An 18,343-nucleotide genomic window follows, 5' to 3' on the forward strand; every position below is an offset into this window, starting at 1 on the left:
ACCTTAGGTCCGCGATTGGCGGTTCTCATTTTCAGTTTCGAGTTCTGCCATTCGGGCTGACCTCTGCCCCAAGGCTTTTCACCAAACTGATGGCGGCAGTGGCAGCGAATCTCAGGAGAGGGGGGGGATTCACGTCTACCCCTACCTGGATGATTGGATGATCAGGGCGCGTTCTCCTGAACAAGCACTGGATCATCTTGGTCACCTGCCACTCGCTCCACAGACTGGCCTACTCCCTCAATTACAAGTATTCCCATATGACACCTTCCGAAGAGCTCCAGTACATCAGAGCTGTACTAGGCATATCCCTGGGAAAGAGCTTGCCACCCGAGGTGAGGGCTCAAGACATTTTTCAGATGGTTACCAAGTTTGTGTGCCCGGAATCTGCCGTCCTTCATTTTTTTTCATATTTGTATTTATTTATTTATTTGTTTATTTTACTTTGCTCAGCCTTATGGCATCCTTCATTTTTCTAGTGCCGGAGTCCAGTTTGATAATGCGATCCCTTCAATGGGCTCCAAGTACACAGTGGTCCCAGTTCTCAGGATAAATATCAGACCAACTCCAGAGTTCATCCAGGGTTTCACAGGATCTTCTGTGGTGGGTCTGCAAAGACAATATTCTGAAGGGAGAACGCTTTTGGCAACCAGAGAGAACAGTAGTGACACACCTCACTCACGGGGTGGGGAGCCCATGCCAACGATCTGACAGTCAGCGGTCGGAGTCCAAACTACACATCAACCTTTTGGAGCCGAGAGCAATCAGACTAGCGCTGAAGGCCTTCCTGCCCTCTGTCCGGGGAAAGAATGTCCTGATTATGACAGACAACACAGTGGCCATGCACTACCTCAACAAGAGAGGAGGCGTAGGGTCACTACCACTATTCAGACAGGCAATGCAGCTCTGGGACTGGGCAATTTAAGAAGGAATCTCGCTATGGGCAGTTCACCTAGCCCAGAGAGGAGAACACAGCGGTGGACGCTCTGAGCAGGCGGAGCACAGTCTCCCACGAGTGGGAACTAGCTCAGGAAGTCCTTTTAGAGATCGTCACCCTTTGGGGCACCCCTCAAGTAGATCTATTTGCAACCGAGGTCAACCGGAAGTGCGAAAGATATTGGTCAAGGGAATTTCCCCCAAGAGGAGCTCTAGGAAACTCGTTCGTAGTGGACTGGGAGTTTCCAATCCTTTACGTGTTTCCTCCATTCCCTGTTATTCCTCAACTAATTAGGACGTTGAGAAGATTCGGGAAACGCATGATCCTAATTGACCCAGATTGGGTCAGGAGGACCTGGTACCCGGACCTTCTGGACATGTCCATCTGCCCTCCAATGCGTCTTCCACAAAGAGAGGACCTTGTCTCGCGAGAGGCGGGTCGGGGTTCTCCATCCAGAGGTCAAAACTCTCAACCTTCAAGCTTGGTTTCTGAAAGACTGAGCTAAAAGGATTGGGACATCCTGGATGACGTGATGGGGGCGTTGCATTCGGCCAGAAGACCTTTGTACAACAAAATCTTTGTACTGTTGCCGTTGGAATAGATTTCGCAACTGGTGCAAGGAAAAAGAATGTTGATTCTTTTCTGTGTAAAACTCTTTATGTCCTATCTTTTCTTCTATTGGTAGCTATTTTGGGCCTTCAGATAGGTACCATCAAAGGCTACTTGGCAGCGCTATTGATCTTTAAGCGCTCTTCAGAGGAATGCTCCTATTTCAAAATACCACTTGTGACTCATTTTCTAAAGGGGCTCACTAATGTGTTCCCTCCATCTCCTTTCCAAGTTGCTGTTTGGGACCTTAATCTGGTTTTGAAATTCCTGGTGTGTGCTCCATTTGAACCTCTGCACACATGTCCACTAAGGTTGTTAACCTTTAAAACAATCCTATTGATAGCTCTAACATCAGCCCGAAGAGTGAGCAAGTTGCAGGCACTTTCATCCAAGCCACACTTTACCGTCTTCCACAAGGACAGGGTGGTTTTAAGCGTCAAACCCTCCTTTTTGCCAAGTCGTGTCAGACTTTCATTTGAGTCAGAAAATTGTTCTGCCTTACTTCTATCCTCAACCTCATCCTGGTAAGGAAGAGGAAAGACTCCATAGGTTGGACCCTAGGAGAGCGTTAAGCTTTTACATCTCCAGAATGTCTAAATTCAGAGTTGATGACCAACTTTATATCAAATACACAGGACATAAGCTAGGTCAGGCTGTTTCCAAACAGACTTGTCTAGATGGATAATTCTCACAATATCTGAATGCTACAGACTAGCAGGTAAAGACCCCCCTGAAGGTTTGAGAGCTCATTCCACCAGGGGCATGGCTACCTCTACAGCCCTTCAAAGGGGTGTACCAATTAGAAATATCTCTGAGGCTGCAACGTGGTCTTCCATCCACACTTTTACAAAACATTACTGGCTGGAGGATTTCCATGCTCGGGATGGTACATTTGACAAAGCAGTACTTTGCTCTGCCCTTGAAATGTTTAAATCCTCATTCTACACCCTCCTACAAACATAATACTGCTTTGAGAGTCTTTCAAAGATGAGGAATACGTGGGAGGACACTCAGCCCCAAGCCTAATAATATGGCACCGCCTCTCCCTACCAGAAGTAAGAAGGACATCACTGCTGAAAAACGTATCCCTCTTCTCCTCCCTGCCATCTCTGGAATGGAAAATAACAACCCTGACGCATTGGTAAATACCTTTAACAATGCTATGACTAAGCCACTGGACATGATTGCTCCTGTCAAACTGCGCAAAGCTAGGCAAGTAGTGCACCTGAATGCCTGGTTCACCCCCCAACTCAAATCCTTAAGATCACAAAAAAGGAAACTCCAGTCCGTTTGACGTCACTCCCCGGAACGGAATTAGCGAGAATGTACAAAAAAGAAATAACCAAAGCCAAAAAGAACACCTTCAATGACAGGATTGAGAAAGCTAAATCCAACACTAAAGGATTATTCTCCATCCTCCGCAAACTAGAATCCCCAATTCAACCGGTAGACAATGCCCCAAAGGATAAAGTATGGTGTATTAACATACAAAATGCTCTATCGAATAAAATCCCGTCCTTATAATGCAAAATTGCAAAAAAAAGGCCTCACTACCGCTCACTGACCAATAAACTAGTCAACCTTCGCTGCCTAGGACAACCACAACTTTAGATTCAAGACTATCTCCATAATTGAAACAGAAAAAATAATACTCTCCCTCAAACCTTCTAACTGTAAAGGCGACAAGTGCCCAGCACAGATAATAAAGGATGCAGCTGGAGACCTAGCCCCTTTTATCTCCAAGTTGATAAACTCCTCATTTAAAACTAATACAGTACCGGCCAATCTTAAAGAATCCTGGGTTCTACCATTACTTAAAAAACAAGCTCTGGACACCTCTATCCCTACCAACTACAGACCCATCACCACTGTGCCATTTCTACTCAACATTTTAGATAGAGCTGCTTACATACAAATTCAGGACTATCTAGAAGCCAACCACCTACTTGGCTCTCGACAATCGGGCTTCCGCCCTCTCCATGGCACTGAAACAGCGCTGTTAGACCTGAAGACACAAATTGAAGAACTAAAGGATAATGGAAAAATAGCTTTGCTACTGCTACTGGACTTGTCGGCAGCGTTCGACTTGGTGGACCATGCAGTGTTATGCAACCACCTCCAATCTGCCGCAAACTTCACTTAAGATGCTATAGCTTGGGTCCAATCCTTCTTAGCTAACCGGACCATGAGTCTTCTCTACTTCAGCCTCTTCCGACCCCATTAAAATAACATGCAGGGTCCCACAAGGTCCCTGCGTCTCCCCTACTATGTATAATATCTTCACCAAGCCTCTGTTTGACAAGTTGGATAGACTGGGTGTCACCTAAACTAATTATGCAGATGACACACATCCTCATACCCCTTTCGGGCAACTTCGAGACTGACTCAGCCTTGGTGAACAAAATATACACCCTCATTCAGGCATGGATGGCATCCCATGGCCTCTGCCTGAATGACGAAAAAACGGAATTACTAATCTTAGGTTCTGAAGCTAATATCCAAAAACTCAGCCCAAACTACACATCCTTCAACATTGATAACAACCCTATCAAGGTGATGTCTGCAGTTAAAACTTTAGGATTCTACTTAGACTCCTCTCTCACTCTTAAAAAGCAAGTCAATTCCCTTGCCTCATCCACAACATACACTTGCAAACTCATCAGAGCTTCCAGACCATACCTCTCGAGAGCGAGCTGCACCACACTAGCCAACACTCTTATGTCAAGCTTAGGTTACTGTAATGCCCTGTACTCGGGAGCCAACAAATACATTACAGACAAAATCCAAAGACTGCAGAATAACGCCCTGAGGGCAGCATTGAACATCCCTTACAGATCATATTACCGAATTCAGGAATGAGGTTAACTGGCTGAAAATAACACAGAATTATCCTCAAAACCGCATCCCTCACCTCCAAATGCCTGAATAACCTAGCACCCCCATACCTTATGGATAAAATTACCAGGAGAACAGCTACCCGCCCTACGAGATCTGCTAACTCATTTATGTTAGAGATTCCTAGGTTCAAACACTCAACAGCAGGGGGAACCAGTTTCCCTGTTAAAGCGGCACAATGCTGGAACAAATTACCAGTTGACCTCAGACTAGAACAACCCTACCCTATATTCAGACATAAGATACTCAATTGGCTACACACTAACGACTCCTAACCGCCGAACTACACTTCGAGGGGATTGGGTCCTCCGACGTATTCCATATCTATGACATGTAATCACCACAGCTGTGCTGCTTCAGAAACTTTTTTCTGCGTCGATGCGCCGTCGTCGAGGACCTCCTCCGACGTCATCCGATATGATAAGTAGGACGCACGACGCCCGTAGCCTCGGTTCCGTTTTTTCCGCGAACGTGTTGTTTCGTGAATCTCGGTTAACGCCTCGACTCTTTGGAGTTCTGTTCTTCTTGGTTCTTCGAACCTGTTCATTTTTGTGAAAATCCTTCGTGTGAAGATGTCTTCTACTTCGTCTTCGACCCCGCGTCCGGGCTTCAAGAAGTGCGGGGAGTGTGGGTCCAAGATGTCGGTGACGGACTTGCACGATGCCTGCCTCTGGTGCCTCGTGGAGGCCCACGACACGGATGACTATCGACTGCCAGTCGCTCACGTCCAAAGCCTTACGCGAACGTAAGAAGAAGTTGGTCGGTAGGTCGGGTGTCCAAGCCCCGGAAGTCAGTCTGCAGGGCTTTCGACGGATGATTCGAGGGGTGACTCTCCGCGTCATCGTCGGAAGTCTCATGGTTCTCCTTCTAGGATTCAGTCTCGCCACTCCTCAGCCTCTTCGAGGCATTCTCGGAAGTGCCGACACCGGTCGTCTTCGAGGTCCTCTTCGGAGGACTCTGCCTGGCACGTCGCTTACCCCACCAGCCGTGCGACGTCGGAGGAATGGGCTTCCTTCGGGAAGAAAATGCTGGCGATTCTTGAGTCGCAGGGTACTAAGCCGTCCGCGCTGCCGCGTGGGGTCTGGCGTGAGAGGTCGAGAGACACCGCTCGCAAGAGTGGTCGGCACGAGTCACGGGAGAGGTCCCGTTCGGACAAGGAGACTCGTTCTCGACGTACCCGTTCCAGGTCCCGGTCCTCGACGCGTTCGAGACTGTGTGCACCTGTGAGGTCTTCGAGGAAGACATCGACATCTGAGGCGTCGACAGGCTTTCTCGAGGCTCCGGCTCCGAGGAAGTCGTCGAAGCCGTCGACGCTCAGGTCGTCGAAGGACACGCTCGAGGCTCCGGCATCGAGGGCTGTGTCGCCGCCGCCGATGCACGCCTTTCGTGTCGGAGGTACCCCGTGGCACATGGGAACCCCCTAGGAAGGCTCTGGTTAAGAGCAAGCACTCTCGGGTGCCTTCTTTTCGCCACCTGGAATATATTTCAGAGGCGGATGAGGTGTCACGCTTACCTGATTCCCACAGAGGCGCAGGTCTGGCTTCGAGTGCTGATGCTTCTTCAATGGTGAAGCGCAGGACTCTGATGATGGACAGGAAGGGCCCCTCTACTCTGGCTTTTCTGGCTCGCAGGAATATTCCCCTGTGCGTGAAAAGGGAGTATTACCTACTGACGGAATAATGCTCAAGCCTCCCACTCCCTTCCAACCCTCCTCGATACCCTTCCACGATTCCCAGTGAAGTCTCACCTTAAGGTCTGGAAGGATGAGTTCTCCATCCTGCTTCTGATGCAGGGGCGCGTTGAAACCCAGTTACTTCACTGGATTGAGGTTTGATGGGAGTTCAAAATAAGCTTGACTATTCAGGTGAGGCGCTGTAAGAGTTCTGTTGCAAGTTCAAAAGTTCAAGCTTAATAATAATGTTCATTGTCTTATTGCAGCAAGCGCTAATGCTTATGTCTTTTTCCCCTTAGGGGCCGGGGTTTGGAATGCCAGAGATATGGCACCGTCCCGAAGTGTAAGTTCTGGATGAGCGTTCAGGTAATGTCTTTGCATTCGCTCATTCAATGTCTTTGTCTTTTTTCCCCATTGGGGCCGGGGTCCGGAATGCCAGGAAGCGGCAGGACCCGAAATGAAATGGGAATGACCCAACAGGTAAGTCTTAGAAGGAAACTGTGCTTTTCCTATTTCCCTTCCTTCTCTCACCTTGTTTTCTTGTCTTTTCTCTCTAGGCTCTGGGAAGTGGGTGCGGATCCGGATGATCACTGCTGAAGATGGAGGCGCCCAGGAAAGGTGAGTGAAATGCAGCGCTGCATCGATCGAAGCGAAATGCTTTTAAAATGTCGTCTTCCCTTTCAGGATCGTCGGTGTGATGTCCCCGTGGTGCAGCTTTAGCAGGTAAGGTCTTCTTTCTCCCCAATTCTCTCTTATCTCCCTTTGCAGGCAAGCCAGGATGCTGACAGGCGTGGCTGAAGTCCAGATGCAGGAGCTGACACAGTGAGCGTCCAGCTGCGAGGAGCAGAACAACGCAAAGCGTGAGTTGCTGATCGGGCGTGGTTTAAATAGCTTTGGAAGAAGTTCCAGGCATGAATCCTTCCACCGATCAGGTATGTATCCTTTCCCGACCACACCCAGGTGGAAAGTAGTCCCACAGGTAAAGTAGTTCCATTCAGGCCTCAAGAGGGCCTGGATGTAGCAGCATGGTCTGCATCAGGTAAGTGCAAATTAAAACACTTGAACACATGTCTAGCTTTATGAGCATGGCGCCTAAGGCGCCAGGGGTCCAACATGAGCCTGACACCTAAGGCGCCAGGACTGTGTCCAAAGGGCCCCAGCTTGGGCCCGCTGGCACTTCCCTGGGGGAAATGATGCCTGCCTCTGGGGTTGCTGGGTCGGACCTGGCTCCTTGGAGGTAGGCATCATGACATGAGGATTCTGATGGCCTGGTTCCTAGTCAGGTTCCAGATGAAATTGTCTCGGGCCATAGTCCGTTTGACGATTTGAGGCAGTCACTGCATGATGCCAGTGGACTGGACACCTCTCCGGAGGTGGAGTTTTGTAGGCCTGAGCCTGGCTCTCATGCCGATTCCTTGTACCGGCGCCTTAAGGCTAGGGTTTCTGAGTACTTGGGATGGTCTGCTCCCCCAGGGGAGTTTGTGCAGGATGATCTAACAGACATCCTTGATGTTGGTCCCCCAACTGACCAGGTACTGCCGTTCCATATGGCTTTACAGAGAAGGGCGGCGGCGGCTTGGACTGCTCCGGAGAGTCTCCCGGCGGTGGGCAGATCCTTGCTGCGAAAATACCGTCCAGCTAGTAGCGACCCCTGCTACTTATCCAGGCACCCCACTCCGGAGAGTTTGGTGGTGCAGGCGGCCACGGCCCCGGCAAAGCAGGCGTCGTACCCTACCATCCCTCCTGATAGGGACGACAAACGTTTTGATGCTGGGCGAAGAAAGTGTTTTCTTCTGGTGGTATGGCGCTTCAGACAGCCAACTCCATTTGTGCCTTGTCTCGTTTCACACACACTCTGTGGAACTGTGTTGCGTTAGCGGCTGAACATATTCCCGAAGGGGACGAACGGGATGGTTTCCTTGCTATGGTCCAGGATGGTAAGGATGCCATGTGTGAGTCCGTTCAGTCGGGTTTGGACTTAGCTGAATGTGTCAATAGGTCCATGGCGGCGAGCACCGTGATACGGAGGTTTGCGTGGTTGCAGAAGTCGTGGTTTGCTCCTGATGTGCAGTCCTGGCTCCTCAACATGCCCTTTGACGGTGAACACCTTTTTGGCAGCAAGGCTCACGAGAGCCTTGAGAGGTTGCAGACCTCAAAAGCTGCAGCGAAGTCGTTGGGCGCTGCAGTTCGCCAACCTCCACCTTTTCATCCTAGGGGACAGCAGTGGAGGGGTGGTTCCTTTCGTTATTACTCCTTCAGTAAAGCGAGAGGAGCTGGCAGTCAAAGAGGCCAGCGCAGGGGTACCAAAGGTGGACGACAGGGTACCCGTGGTGCCAAGGCCGCTCGGGCTGTTGCCTGTTTGCCCTCAGGTAACGCCGCAGCCGCTCCCACTCAGTCATGAGGCCATGTCCCATGGTTCGCCGGTTGGGGGAAGGCTGGCGCAGCATCTTGTAGAGTGGCAAGCCATTACTTCAGATGTGTGGGTTCTGGAGATCATAACCCACGGCTACTGTCTTCCCTTTCGGCACAGGCCTCGCGACAATCCACCGGGGAACCACTCTTTGCAGAGTCCGGATCCGCTCCTTGCGCAGGAAATTCAAGCCCTGCTGGAGAAAGGCGCCATAGAACTGGTGCCTGTAGCGGAGAGGAACAAGGGATGGTATTCCCCTTATTTTTTGATTTCGAAGAAAGACGGGGGATTGAGACCCATCATGGACTTGCGCGGTTTGAACAAACTCCTCAGGAAGGACAAGTTCAAGATGGTTACTCTATCTCTCAAGTCCTCCAGGCCCTTCAGCTTCAGGACTGGTTGGTGTCACCCGACCTCAAGGATGCTTACTTCCATGTGCCGATCCATCCCAAGCACAAGAAGTACCTGAGGTTCGCGGTTGGCGACTCGCACTTTCAGTTTCAGGTCCTGCCGTTCGGATTGACCTCCGCCCCGAGGGTTTTCACCAAGCTCATGGTGGTGGTGGCAGCGCATCTCAGGCAAGGGGGGATTCACATCTACCCCTACCTGGACGATTGGTTGATCAGGGGGAGCTCTCCCGAGCAAGTCCTGGATCATCTGTCCGTCACCTGCCACTCCCTTCACAGGCTGGGCTTCTCCCTCAATTTAAAGAAGTCCCATTTGACGCCAACACAGCGGCTCCAGTACATCGGAGCAGTGCTCGACACTTCCCTGGGGCAGTGTTTTCCTCCCCAGGTGAGGGCTCTTCACATTCAGCAGATGGTGCACACGTTTCATCATGCCCAGACGCTCCCAGCGTTCGAGTTCTTGAGGTTGCTCGGCCTCATGGCATCCTGCATTCTTCTGGTGCCAGAGGCTCGCCTGCGGATGAGATCTTTGCAGTGGGCACTCAAGACCCAATGGTCGCAGTCCTCCGGCAGGATGTCGGACCCGGTTCAGGTGCCGCCCTCGGTCGCCCGGGACCTTCTGTGGTGGGCCGTCGAAGGCAACTTGATGAAGGGGGCTCCATTTTGGCTTCCCTGGCCAGAGGTGACGATCGTGACGGATGCTTCCCTCACGGGATGGGGAGCTCATGCCAACGGGCTGACAGTCAGCGGTCGTTGGTCTCTGTCGGATTCCAGACTCCATATCAGTCTGTTGGAGCTGAGGGCCGTCAGGCTAGCCCTGAAGGCTTTTCTGCCGACTGTGCGAGGAAAGAGTGTCCTGGTCCTGACGGACAACACAGTGGCCATGCACTACCTCAACAAAAAGGGGGGGCAGGGTCACTTCCTCTGTGCAGGGAGGCGATGCAGCTCAAGTTCTGGGCCATCCAGCAGGAAGTTTCGATCTCGGCAGTTCATCTGGCCGGAGACAAAAACGTGAGGCCGGACGCTCTGAGCAGGCAGAGCGCGATCTCTCACGAGTGGAGTTGGCTCAGGAGATTCTCCTGGAGATCTTCGCCCTTTGGGGGACCCCTCAAGTGGATCCCTTCGCCTCCAGTGTCAACCGGAAGTGCGAAAGGTTTTGCTTGTGGGAAATTCCTCCAAAAGGAGCCTTAGGAGACGCGTTCGTGGTGGAGTGGTCATTCCCGCTGCTGTACGGGTTTCCTCCAGTCCCCGTCATCCCGCAAGTGCTGCGGAGGTTACGGAAGTTCGGTTCCCGGATGATCCTCATTGCTCCGGCGTGGGCTCGGAGGACGTGGCACCCGGACCTTCTCGACTTGTCCATCTACCCTCCACGTCGTCTTCCCTACCGAGACGATCTGCTCTCATGGGAGGGGGGTCAGTTCTCCATCCAGAGGTCAGATCCCTCAACCTTCACGCTTGGCTTCTGAAAGGTTGAGGTAGAAGGATTGGGACCTCCCTGAAGACGTGATGGAGGTGTTGCTTCGGCCAGCAACAAAGTCTCTGTACCGTTGCCGTAAGTTCTGCGACTGGTGCAGAGTTCAGAATGTGGATCCTTTTGCATGTGACATCCCCATGGTTCTGTCCTTTTTACTTTCTTTAGCCCACAGGGGCTTGCAAGTGGGTACCATTAAAGGTTACCTGGCGGCGCTGTCCATCTTTAAGCGCTCGTCTGAAGAGTGTTCTTACTTTCAAATCCCTTTAATTTCGCAGTTTCTGAAAGGGCTCACTAATGTGTTCCCTCCGTCACCTTTCCTGGTGCCCGGTTGGGATTTAAACCTTGTTCTTAAGTTTCTTATGGGTGCTCCGTTTGAGCCTTTACATTCTTGCCCTTTGAGGCTGTTAACTCTGAAAACTGTTTTTCGTTGCGGTTACTTCCGCTCGCAGAGTGAGTGAGTTACAGGCACTTTCAGTTAAGCCACCCTTCACTGTATTTCACAAGGACAGGGTTGTCCTTAGAGTTCGTCCTTCTTTTCTTCTGAAGGTAGTGACGGAATTTCATTTGGCCCAGAAGGTTGTTCTTCCGGCATTCTATCCTCCTCCGCATCCTGGTAAGGAAGAGGAGAGGCTCCATAGGCTTGATCCTAGGAGAGCTTTAAGCTGCTCCTTACCATCAATCAGAGGTTTGACTGTCCAGGTCCTCACAAACGCCATCCCTGGCATTGTTTTTGTGTGTTAACCAGACATTATACATTTCAAAATATACAACCAAGTTCTTTCATAATAACTTTTAGAAATTCGATAGTTAAAAGAACTTCATGGCCGGAGGCCAATCTCTCCCAGAATGAGTCTGAAGATGGCCACCAAATGTTATCCACAAAGCGAGACAGAAGTCTTATTCTCAACTCCAAAGTACCTTCACAATTCAGCATTAAATGTCTTAAAGTCTGGTGCTCTAATTTATTGCAAAAAGTGTAAAGATTGTTCCCTTCCACTTCCCTATGCCTTTTATCTCTCTTGTCAATAGCAGATTTAAACGAAATATTGAATTTGGATAGCCATCTACCATTGGAAAAAGCCTCAAGTATTTTGGAAGACAACCTCTTGGCTTATCAAGTAGCGATAGTGACCCTGCAATTCTTGAACTGCGCATAATACCTATTGTGTTTATCCAATCTTGTCTTTTCAACCATTCTTTTACCCTCATAGGATTTTAAACAATTTTCAGACCATTTGCACTTTTGAAAGATCTTAATCACATCATACTTGCAATGATTCAAGCTCCCTTTTGAGCTAATCTCCACCCCCAGGTATTCATCAAGCTTTTGTCGCAGGTGGCTGTTTGACTCAGGAGTGAGAAGATTCACTTCTTTCCATACGAGGATGACTCGCCCATCAAGGCCCACAGCGGGCTGCCTCCCATCTTCATTGGGTTCCATGTCATTTCATCGCGGGATGTTTTTTCGCTGGGCTTTTTACTGTGATTTTTTTTTCTTACAAAAAAACCTATTGAATTTCTTTTTACATTATTTTTGTGGGAGTTCCCCCGTAACCCCCCCATTTTCTAAAAAATTCAATGGGTTTTTGGTTAAAAAAATTCACGGTCAAACGCTGCGAAAAAACATCCCTCGATGAAAGGACGTCGCACCCTTCATTACACATGCCATTTGCTTCAGAGCCTGGGCTTCCGGAAACTTCAGAGAAAAGTGCGTTGCCCTTCTAGCTGAGTTTAAAAATCACTCAAGATGCAGGTTTGTGTACTTTCTTATTGGATTATCTGAAAATGCTGCACCGAGAACAATGTATTAGCTTTGTAAGTCCCACCAATGTCATTGAATTGTGCCGAATGGAATGATTGGTAAAAGGAAAAACCAGCAGGATAGTGCATTTACAATGCAAAGGAAAAAATAACATTTTTAACTTCAACCAATGAAAAAATAGAATGAATGGAATGTCGATTGCTTCTGATCAAAAGACAATCAAAACTCCTGGAAGCAGGGAACATATGTAACGGTTTGCAAATGGTACCCATTTCAAGTGAAGAATTGATTGCATTGTAACAAAACAAATCATTTATACATGTAGCTGTTGAATGTAATGTTTTCAAAGAGTCACAGGCAGTCTTGGTGGGCCCCTGTGATTTCCCAATGTTGGTGTTTTCCAGCTGAGACTTTTATTTTAAGAAAGGAAATCTTGTGTAACTGTAGGCTGAAGTTAAACACAGGTAGTCCTAAAGTGGGCCCTCCCCCCCTCCCAGTTATTCCATGAAAACTACTGTAAGTTTAAGACCTGTTGTAAACATTTTCAAAACCAAGAATTGGAATACATTTTCCACAATGTCTAAAAGTGTATTTTGCACGACATTCTAGTAACTCGCCACTGCCAAGGTTTCCTGACTGGTATAGAATGTGACACTTCAGAATGTGCTCTCGGGGTTTAACTGGTGCAATCTCCAATCTGGTATGCCTCAAATTCACAATGTTTTCCTGGCTTTTATTAAGTTATGGTAAATGGAAAATAAATGTCCCACTTTTGAATGGAGCAATACCCGCTGCTACCTTTGTTTGTCACAGGCTCCGTAATGGGTGCTAACCATATGAGTTTACATGCCCATGATTTCCATTGTCTGTGTCTTGCCCCCTTACCTGTTGGGGGTCATGAGCAGTAGTGCCCAACATCTGCTGGTGAGAGATGGTACTGGAGGGTTGTCATTTGACTAGTGTCATAACACCAATGTGTATTCAGACCTCTGACATTTAGGTGAAGCATTTTCAGGCACTTGGGCTCCAAGTTAGTTGTGTGTGGTATTAGAGAAGTCCCATTTTAAAACCATTACTGATAAATCTGCAATTTGTGCACGTTCTGTGTGAAGTGTGAGCTCACATGGTTGGGACCCATTAGAGTTCATTTTGCCAACATTCTTTTCAGAGCAATGTTCTAAAATGTTATCAAATGTGTGTACATTGCTTGGATCTCAATTATGCACCTGCAAAAGGTATACATTTAACGTCATCCTGTTGCGTTTGCAGACAGCAGTTCCTAGTAAAGACCCCTTGACTGTTACCAGTCTTCTCTAGCTCCGGTTAATTTATATAGCTGCAGCAGTGATTAGGTGTTTCCTGGTACGAATCAGACCTAGTCCCCCTTAAACGCCTCTGTCTCCGTGATAACCTGGGTATCACTGATCAGGCCTTGGCTTGGCTGACTTCTTTCCTCTCTGATCGACCCTCCCAAGTCCAACTTGGGTCCTCCTTCTCCTCTATCTCTATCTGCAGTGTTCCCCAATAGTCTAACCTCTCTCCCTGGCTGTTCAACCAATACCTGGCACTTCTTGCCCCACCGCATTGCCGCGCTCTGCCCCAACTTTGTGCTTTGTGGACGACACTCAGCTCACTTTCAGGCTCCCTTCCACCACCTCTTCTCCTTCTCTCATCTCTGACTGTCCGCTCTCCAGGAGTGGTTTGCTGCCAATGATCTCTGCCTTAATGCCAGTAAGACTGAGATTCTCCTCAGCGGCACACCGGCTCCCTTCTTTCCTATTGCTCTCTGGCTGGCCTCTTTTGGCCCTCTTCCTTCTCCCACCTGTGAGGCTAAAAACCTCAGGGCCATCTTATACTCCACACTCGCCTTCTCTCCTCACATCTGACATCTCTAAGAAGTCACACTACCAGCTGAAACCTCCTCAGAGGTATTCTTCCTTTCCTCACCTTACCCCAGAAGCTCACTGTCTACAGAGCTCTGGTTTGCTCTAGGCTGGAGTACTGCTACAGCCTCTCTATAAATCTGCCTGCTTCTACTCTCCGTCTTCTGCAACTCATCCAGAACAGGACTGCAAGACTTTTCCTCGGCCTCAAGCCCCGGGATCGTATCTCTCCAGGACTGAAATCTCTGCACTGGCTCCCAGTGGTTGCGACGATTAAGTTCAAAATCCTCTGCATTGTCCATAACGCCTTCTGGGGCCTCAATGTCGTCAACTCCCTCTTCCTAAATATCTTCCTTCTCGAGCTCTTCCCCATCCACCTCCAACTCCCTCAGGGTCAGTCGCTTCTCCAAGCAACAAGTTGGTGGTAGATCTTTCTTCGGCTGGGGCCTCCCTCTGGAACAGCCTCCCTGAAACTTAAGGACCATCTCTGGTTCCGGAAGCAGCTCAAGATATTCCTCTTTGCGTCTGCTTTCTCTCCTCCTCTCCCTACTGAACTCCTGACTGAAACTGCACTGGCTACCCTCTGATCTTGGGCCCAGGCCCCCTCCCCACCAGCTGCACACCTGCACTGCCTCCCAGGCGACTTGGGGGCTGTTTCTGTATCCCTTCACTCACCACCAGCTCTTGACACTTGATGTCTGCACTTACCCCTGCACTTGCCACAAGCTGGCCACTGTTACCTACTGTTTTTATTTATTCTATTTATTTATTACTGTTGATCCTATGTACTTCACTGCCCCTCCTCCTTCTCACCTCCCCTGCACTTTCGCGATCTCAATGCCACCTGGCCTAGTTAGATCGCTGTCTGTCTGCCCTCTGTTCACCCTCCCTTGCCTCGTCGCGCCTTGAAACACTTGTGTATAAGCGCTTTATAAATGCCATATATCATATCATCACCTAAACACCTGCTCCCTCTGCCGAGGACTACCAGTTTCCTTTTCCTAACATTCCTGAGAATCACTGTGAAAAATATTGTGACATTTTGTTGCATTTGGATTCCATTCACCCTAATTAGTGCCTATACACAATACAAAAATCTCTCAACTCCTGTTTGACATCACTATAGAGGATTAGGAATTCCTTAATTCTCTGCGGTAAAGCCACACACTCACTGTCGCACCTACTTTCTCACGGCCCTTAAAAAAAAACAAATGCTCAACCATTCTGTTCTGGATGGCACCTCACAAAGCTACCCCCTCCGAAACAGATTATATTACTGGGAGGCTCCTCTTATTATCTCCTGCATGGAAGTCTGTGTGATGTCCCTCCTCACGCCACACCCTGCGATGCTTAGTATTTTTTTCTTGTTCGAACAAGTGAGCTTTTCAAATAAATCAATTCCTCCCACAGATTCCTCATCTGATATTCGTATCCCAATGCAGCTGATCTTTGTAAAGTTTTCCAGCCGCTGGGGGTGAAGCACGGCTCTGCGGAACGCCTCTTGCGCCCAGCACATGACCGCTGGGCCATTATATATCAAGGTGCCATATCCGTAACCTCATGTTTTTTTTCTGCTCACTTCAGGAACACGCTACCTACTTTAAGATGACATACCTAATCTCCTGACGCCATTGTGCTTCAAGCCCTGTACAGATTGCGGCCAACAGACTGCGGTATTCAACCCCCATAGAATTGGTTTGTTACCTCCTTGATGATCATCATGACATGCAGGACTTGGGGTTGTGTGAGTCCATGCACCCTAAGCCCATTTGGAAACAGGCAGCTATTCATTTTATCTTTATCTGTGAGGAGAAAGGTGTTTCCAAGCAATCTGTGTCATGGTCGCACGGTGCGAGTGTCGGTTGGAGGATAAATCTCCAGCGCAAAGAGAAGCATCGCAAGATCATCATTATTCTTCCACCTCAGACACCAGCCAACTGACTCCCCACGGAAATAACCCCACAGGTACTGTTTCCAACCCAATCCTGTACTCCTGAGGAACGGGAGGCCTTCAGGCTGAAAATTCTCATCTTTGCCAAGAAAGCTACGGGCATGACCCCGGCAAGCTCCTCCGCCGACCTCCACGCCCACAGCAGTTGTTGTAGCCGGCAGGGAACTCTCTGGAGATCGTGCCAATGCACCTGTTGCAGGGCACAATCAGTCTTCGCCAATGGGCGTAGAGGCTTCGGTGCCGATGCATACCTCAGCCCCGTTGCGACACGCAAGTTTGCTTCTGTCGAGATGGGACCCTTAGTGTCGAAGGTGGGTCAGGTCTTTGACAGGAAAAGGGACGCAATCCAATTTGGGATTGAACGATTGTGAAGGAGTAAAATCTGCTCTGTATTTCTACAGAGAGCGAGAGTATGTGTTGGTCTTGGCTACAGATCTCCAGGAAGCTAGTGACCTGGATGCTTAACCAGAACTTGACATTGTCCCAGTTACGACTCTGAAGGCATTGCTTGTCTTTTCAGCACTCCATCAATGCGTAAATTCCAGTATGAGCTCACTGACCGCCTGAACGAGGATCCCAAGAGACACTGCTGCTTTTGAATATAGCAGTAGAGGCCCCCTTGCTGGAAGCCTCGGAGAGCTCTGTGTGTTCTGGCTGTGGACAGGCAGATGGCCCAGTAACATTGCCCGGCCCCAGCTTTCCTTTCCACTCCTACCTCCCTGAGAGGTTGATGATCCATGCCGCTATCGTCATTGTGCGGACATCCACTTTTCCTTCTTTACCTCCAGACAGTGTGGCGAGTCAGTCAGAAGGACAATCTCTTAAATGACATGATATACAATGTTTTATTAAACTAACAGTATAAAGCCCATCTTTCCCTATCGCTATGGGTGGTCCCTACCTGTGTTACTAAGGTGCTCGTTGTTCAGTCGTGAGTGCCCCAAAGAAATAGCTGTCCAAAACTATCCCAACTGACCCAATCACATACAAAAACTAGCTTTGGTCAGGAAAATGACTCCCTTCTCGTGAGGGTACCTTTAGTACCAGTCTTTAATACTCATGTGACTTCTCTGATCAGTCTTTGAAGTTCCTCAATTGCGTTATTGAGCTTTCCCTGTTCTCTGGCGCTCCTGTTTCTGCTTTCCTTACTAGCTTTATGTTCTTGGCCTTGGGTCTCAACATATTCTTGGCAGGCACCATCCTAGATGTGCTCCCCTCAGCTCGGAAGCCCACCAGAAAGGTGATTTATACCTGCGGATGGCGTACATTCTTGGCTTGGTGTCGAAGAGGGTTGTGGACCCTTTGACCTGTCCTAAATCCTGTTCTGGATTTTCTTCTGTCTTTGTCCCAGATGGGCCTGCAGATTGACACTATAAAGGGGGTTACCTAGCTGCTATCTTTCTTAGGCTCTTTTTTTCTCACAATGTTCACTGTTATGCTTTCACTGTTATGCATTGTTTGCGGGATTGTACTATGTTAGTTTACTACATGCACGTTTGCGGTTTCCGCATGGGGTATGAATTTAGTGTTAACATTTCTTATCACCACTGCATTTGGGCCCTTGCTTTCACGTTCTTAGATTGCTCACTCTTACCTAGATGTCAACAGAAAACAGACCTGCCTGTCTTGAAATCTCACAATTGCCCACTTCAGCTATATACTTTACCCCTTTCCCTCCCTAATCTCCTCCCCCGCCCCTCAAAGTTCCCAATTTCAGAATGGTGAAAGGCTGAGTACCTTCTACTCGGATTCAATCCCGTGCTTCATCTCGTCATACACACAACCCTCTAGAGCGAATGTCCTAACATATTTAGAGATGTTTCTTCACAGTTTTCTGTGCTTTCTAGATAACCTTCCCAGATGTGGAGGTCAGTTTTATGTAGACATCTAGGTATCCCTCTTACCTTGCCACACCTGCTACTCCTAAAGTTTTTTGTTTCAAGGCATACAACCGAACGCACAAACTTCCATTAAGATTTCCCTCTTAAAGGGCATTCATGCTTTTAAAAGAATAAGAGTCTAGACCTATTCAAATCACTTTCTAGTCACTATTTCAACAATTTATCCAGGAGCACTGAAGCTGCATGCTCTTGAAGTAGTTTGTTTAAACCGTTTAGCAATATGCTTGATTTTCTTCAGCTGTGTGAAAGATAACATGTTTGTACTTTTTATACAACTGACATTAATATACAATGTTTCCTGTAGGTGTGCGATATGTTTGTGAAGTTTTCTCTACCATTGGTCATACTGCCTCCTGCGGGAGTCTTCTACCCAGCCCTTCTTAGCATGGAGAGTGTTAACCTTAATCAACTTTGCTACATCATGTACAGGTACCAGCACTATATT

The 18,343-nt window shown here is 48.6% G+C and overlaps 1 protein-coding gene across 1 annotated transcript in view; it reads left to right on the forward strand.

The window, feature by feature from the left end:
• CENPI (centromere protein I) overlaps nucleotides 1-18,343 on the forward strand; it is a 1,093,019-nt gene that overhangs the window by 803,681 nt on the left and 270,995 nt on the right. Inside the window, exon 17 of the mRNA XM_069613020.1 lies at nucleotides 18,203-18,327. Coding sequence (XP_069469121.1) covers nucleotides 18,203-18,327 — 125 coding nt within the window. The remainder of the gene's footprint in view (nucleotides 1-18,202; nucleotides 18,328-18,343) is intronic.

This window comes from Ambystoma mexicanum, chromosome 5p (genome assembly GCF_040938575.1).
Source record: "Ambystoma mexicanum isolate Mex_15411 chromosome 5p, UKY_AmexF1_1, whole genome shotgun sequence".
NCBI classification, from domain to species: Eukaryota; Metazoa; Chordata; class Amphibia; order Caudata; family Ambystomatidae; genus Ambystoma; species Ambystoma mexicanum.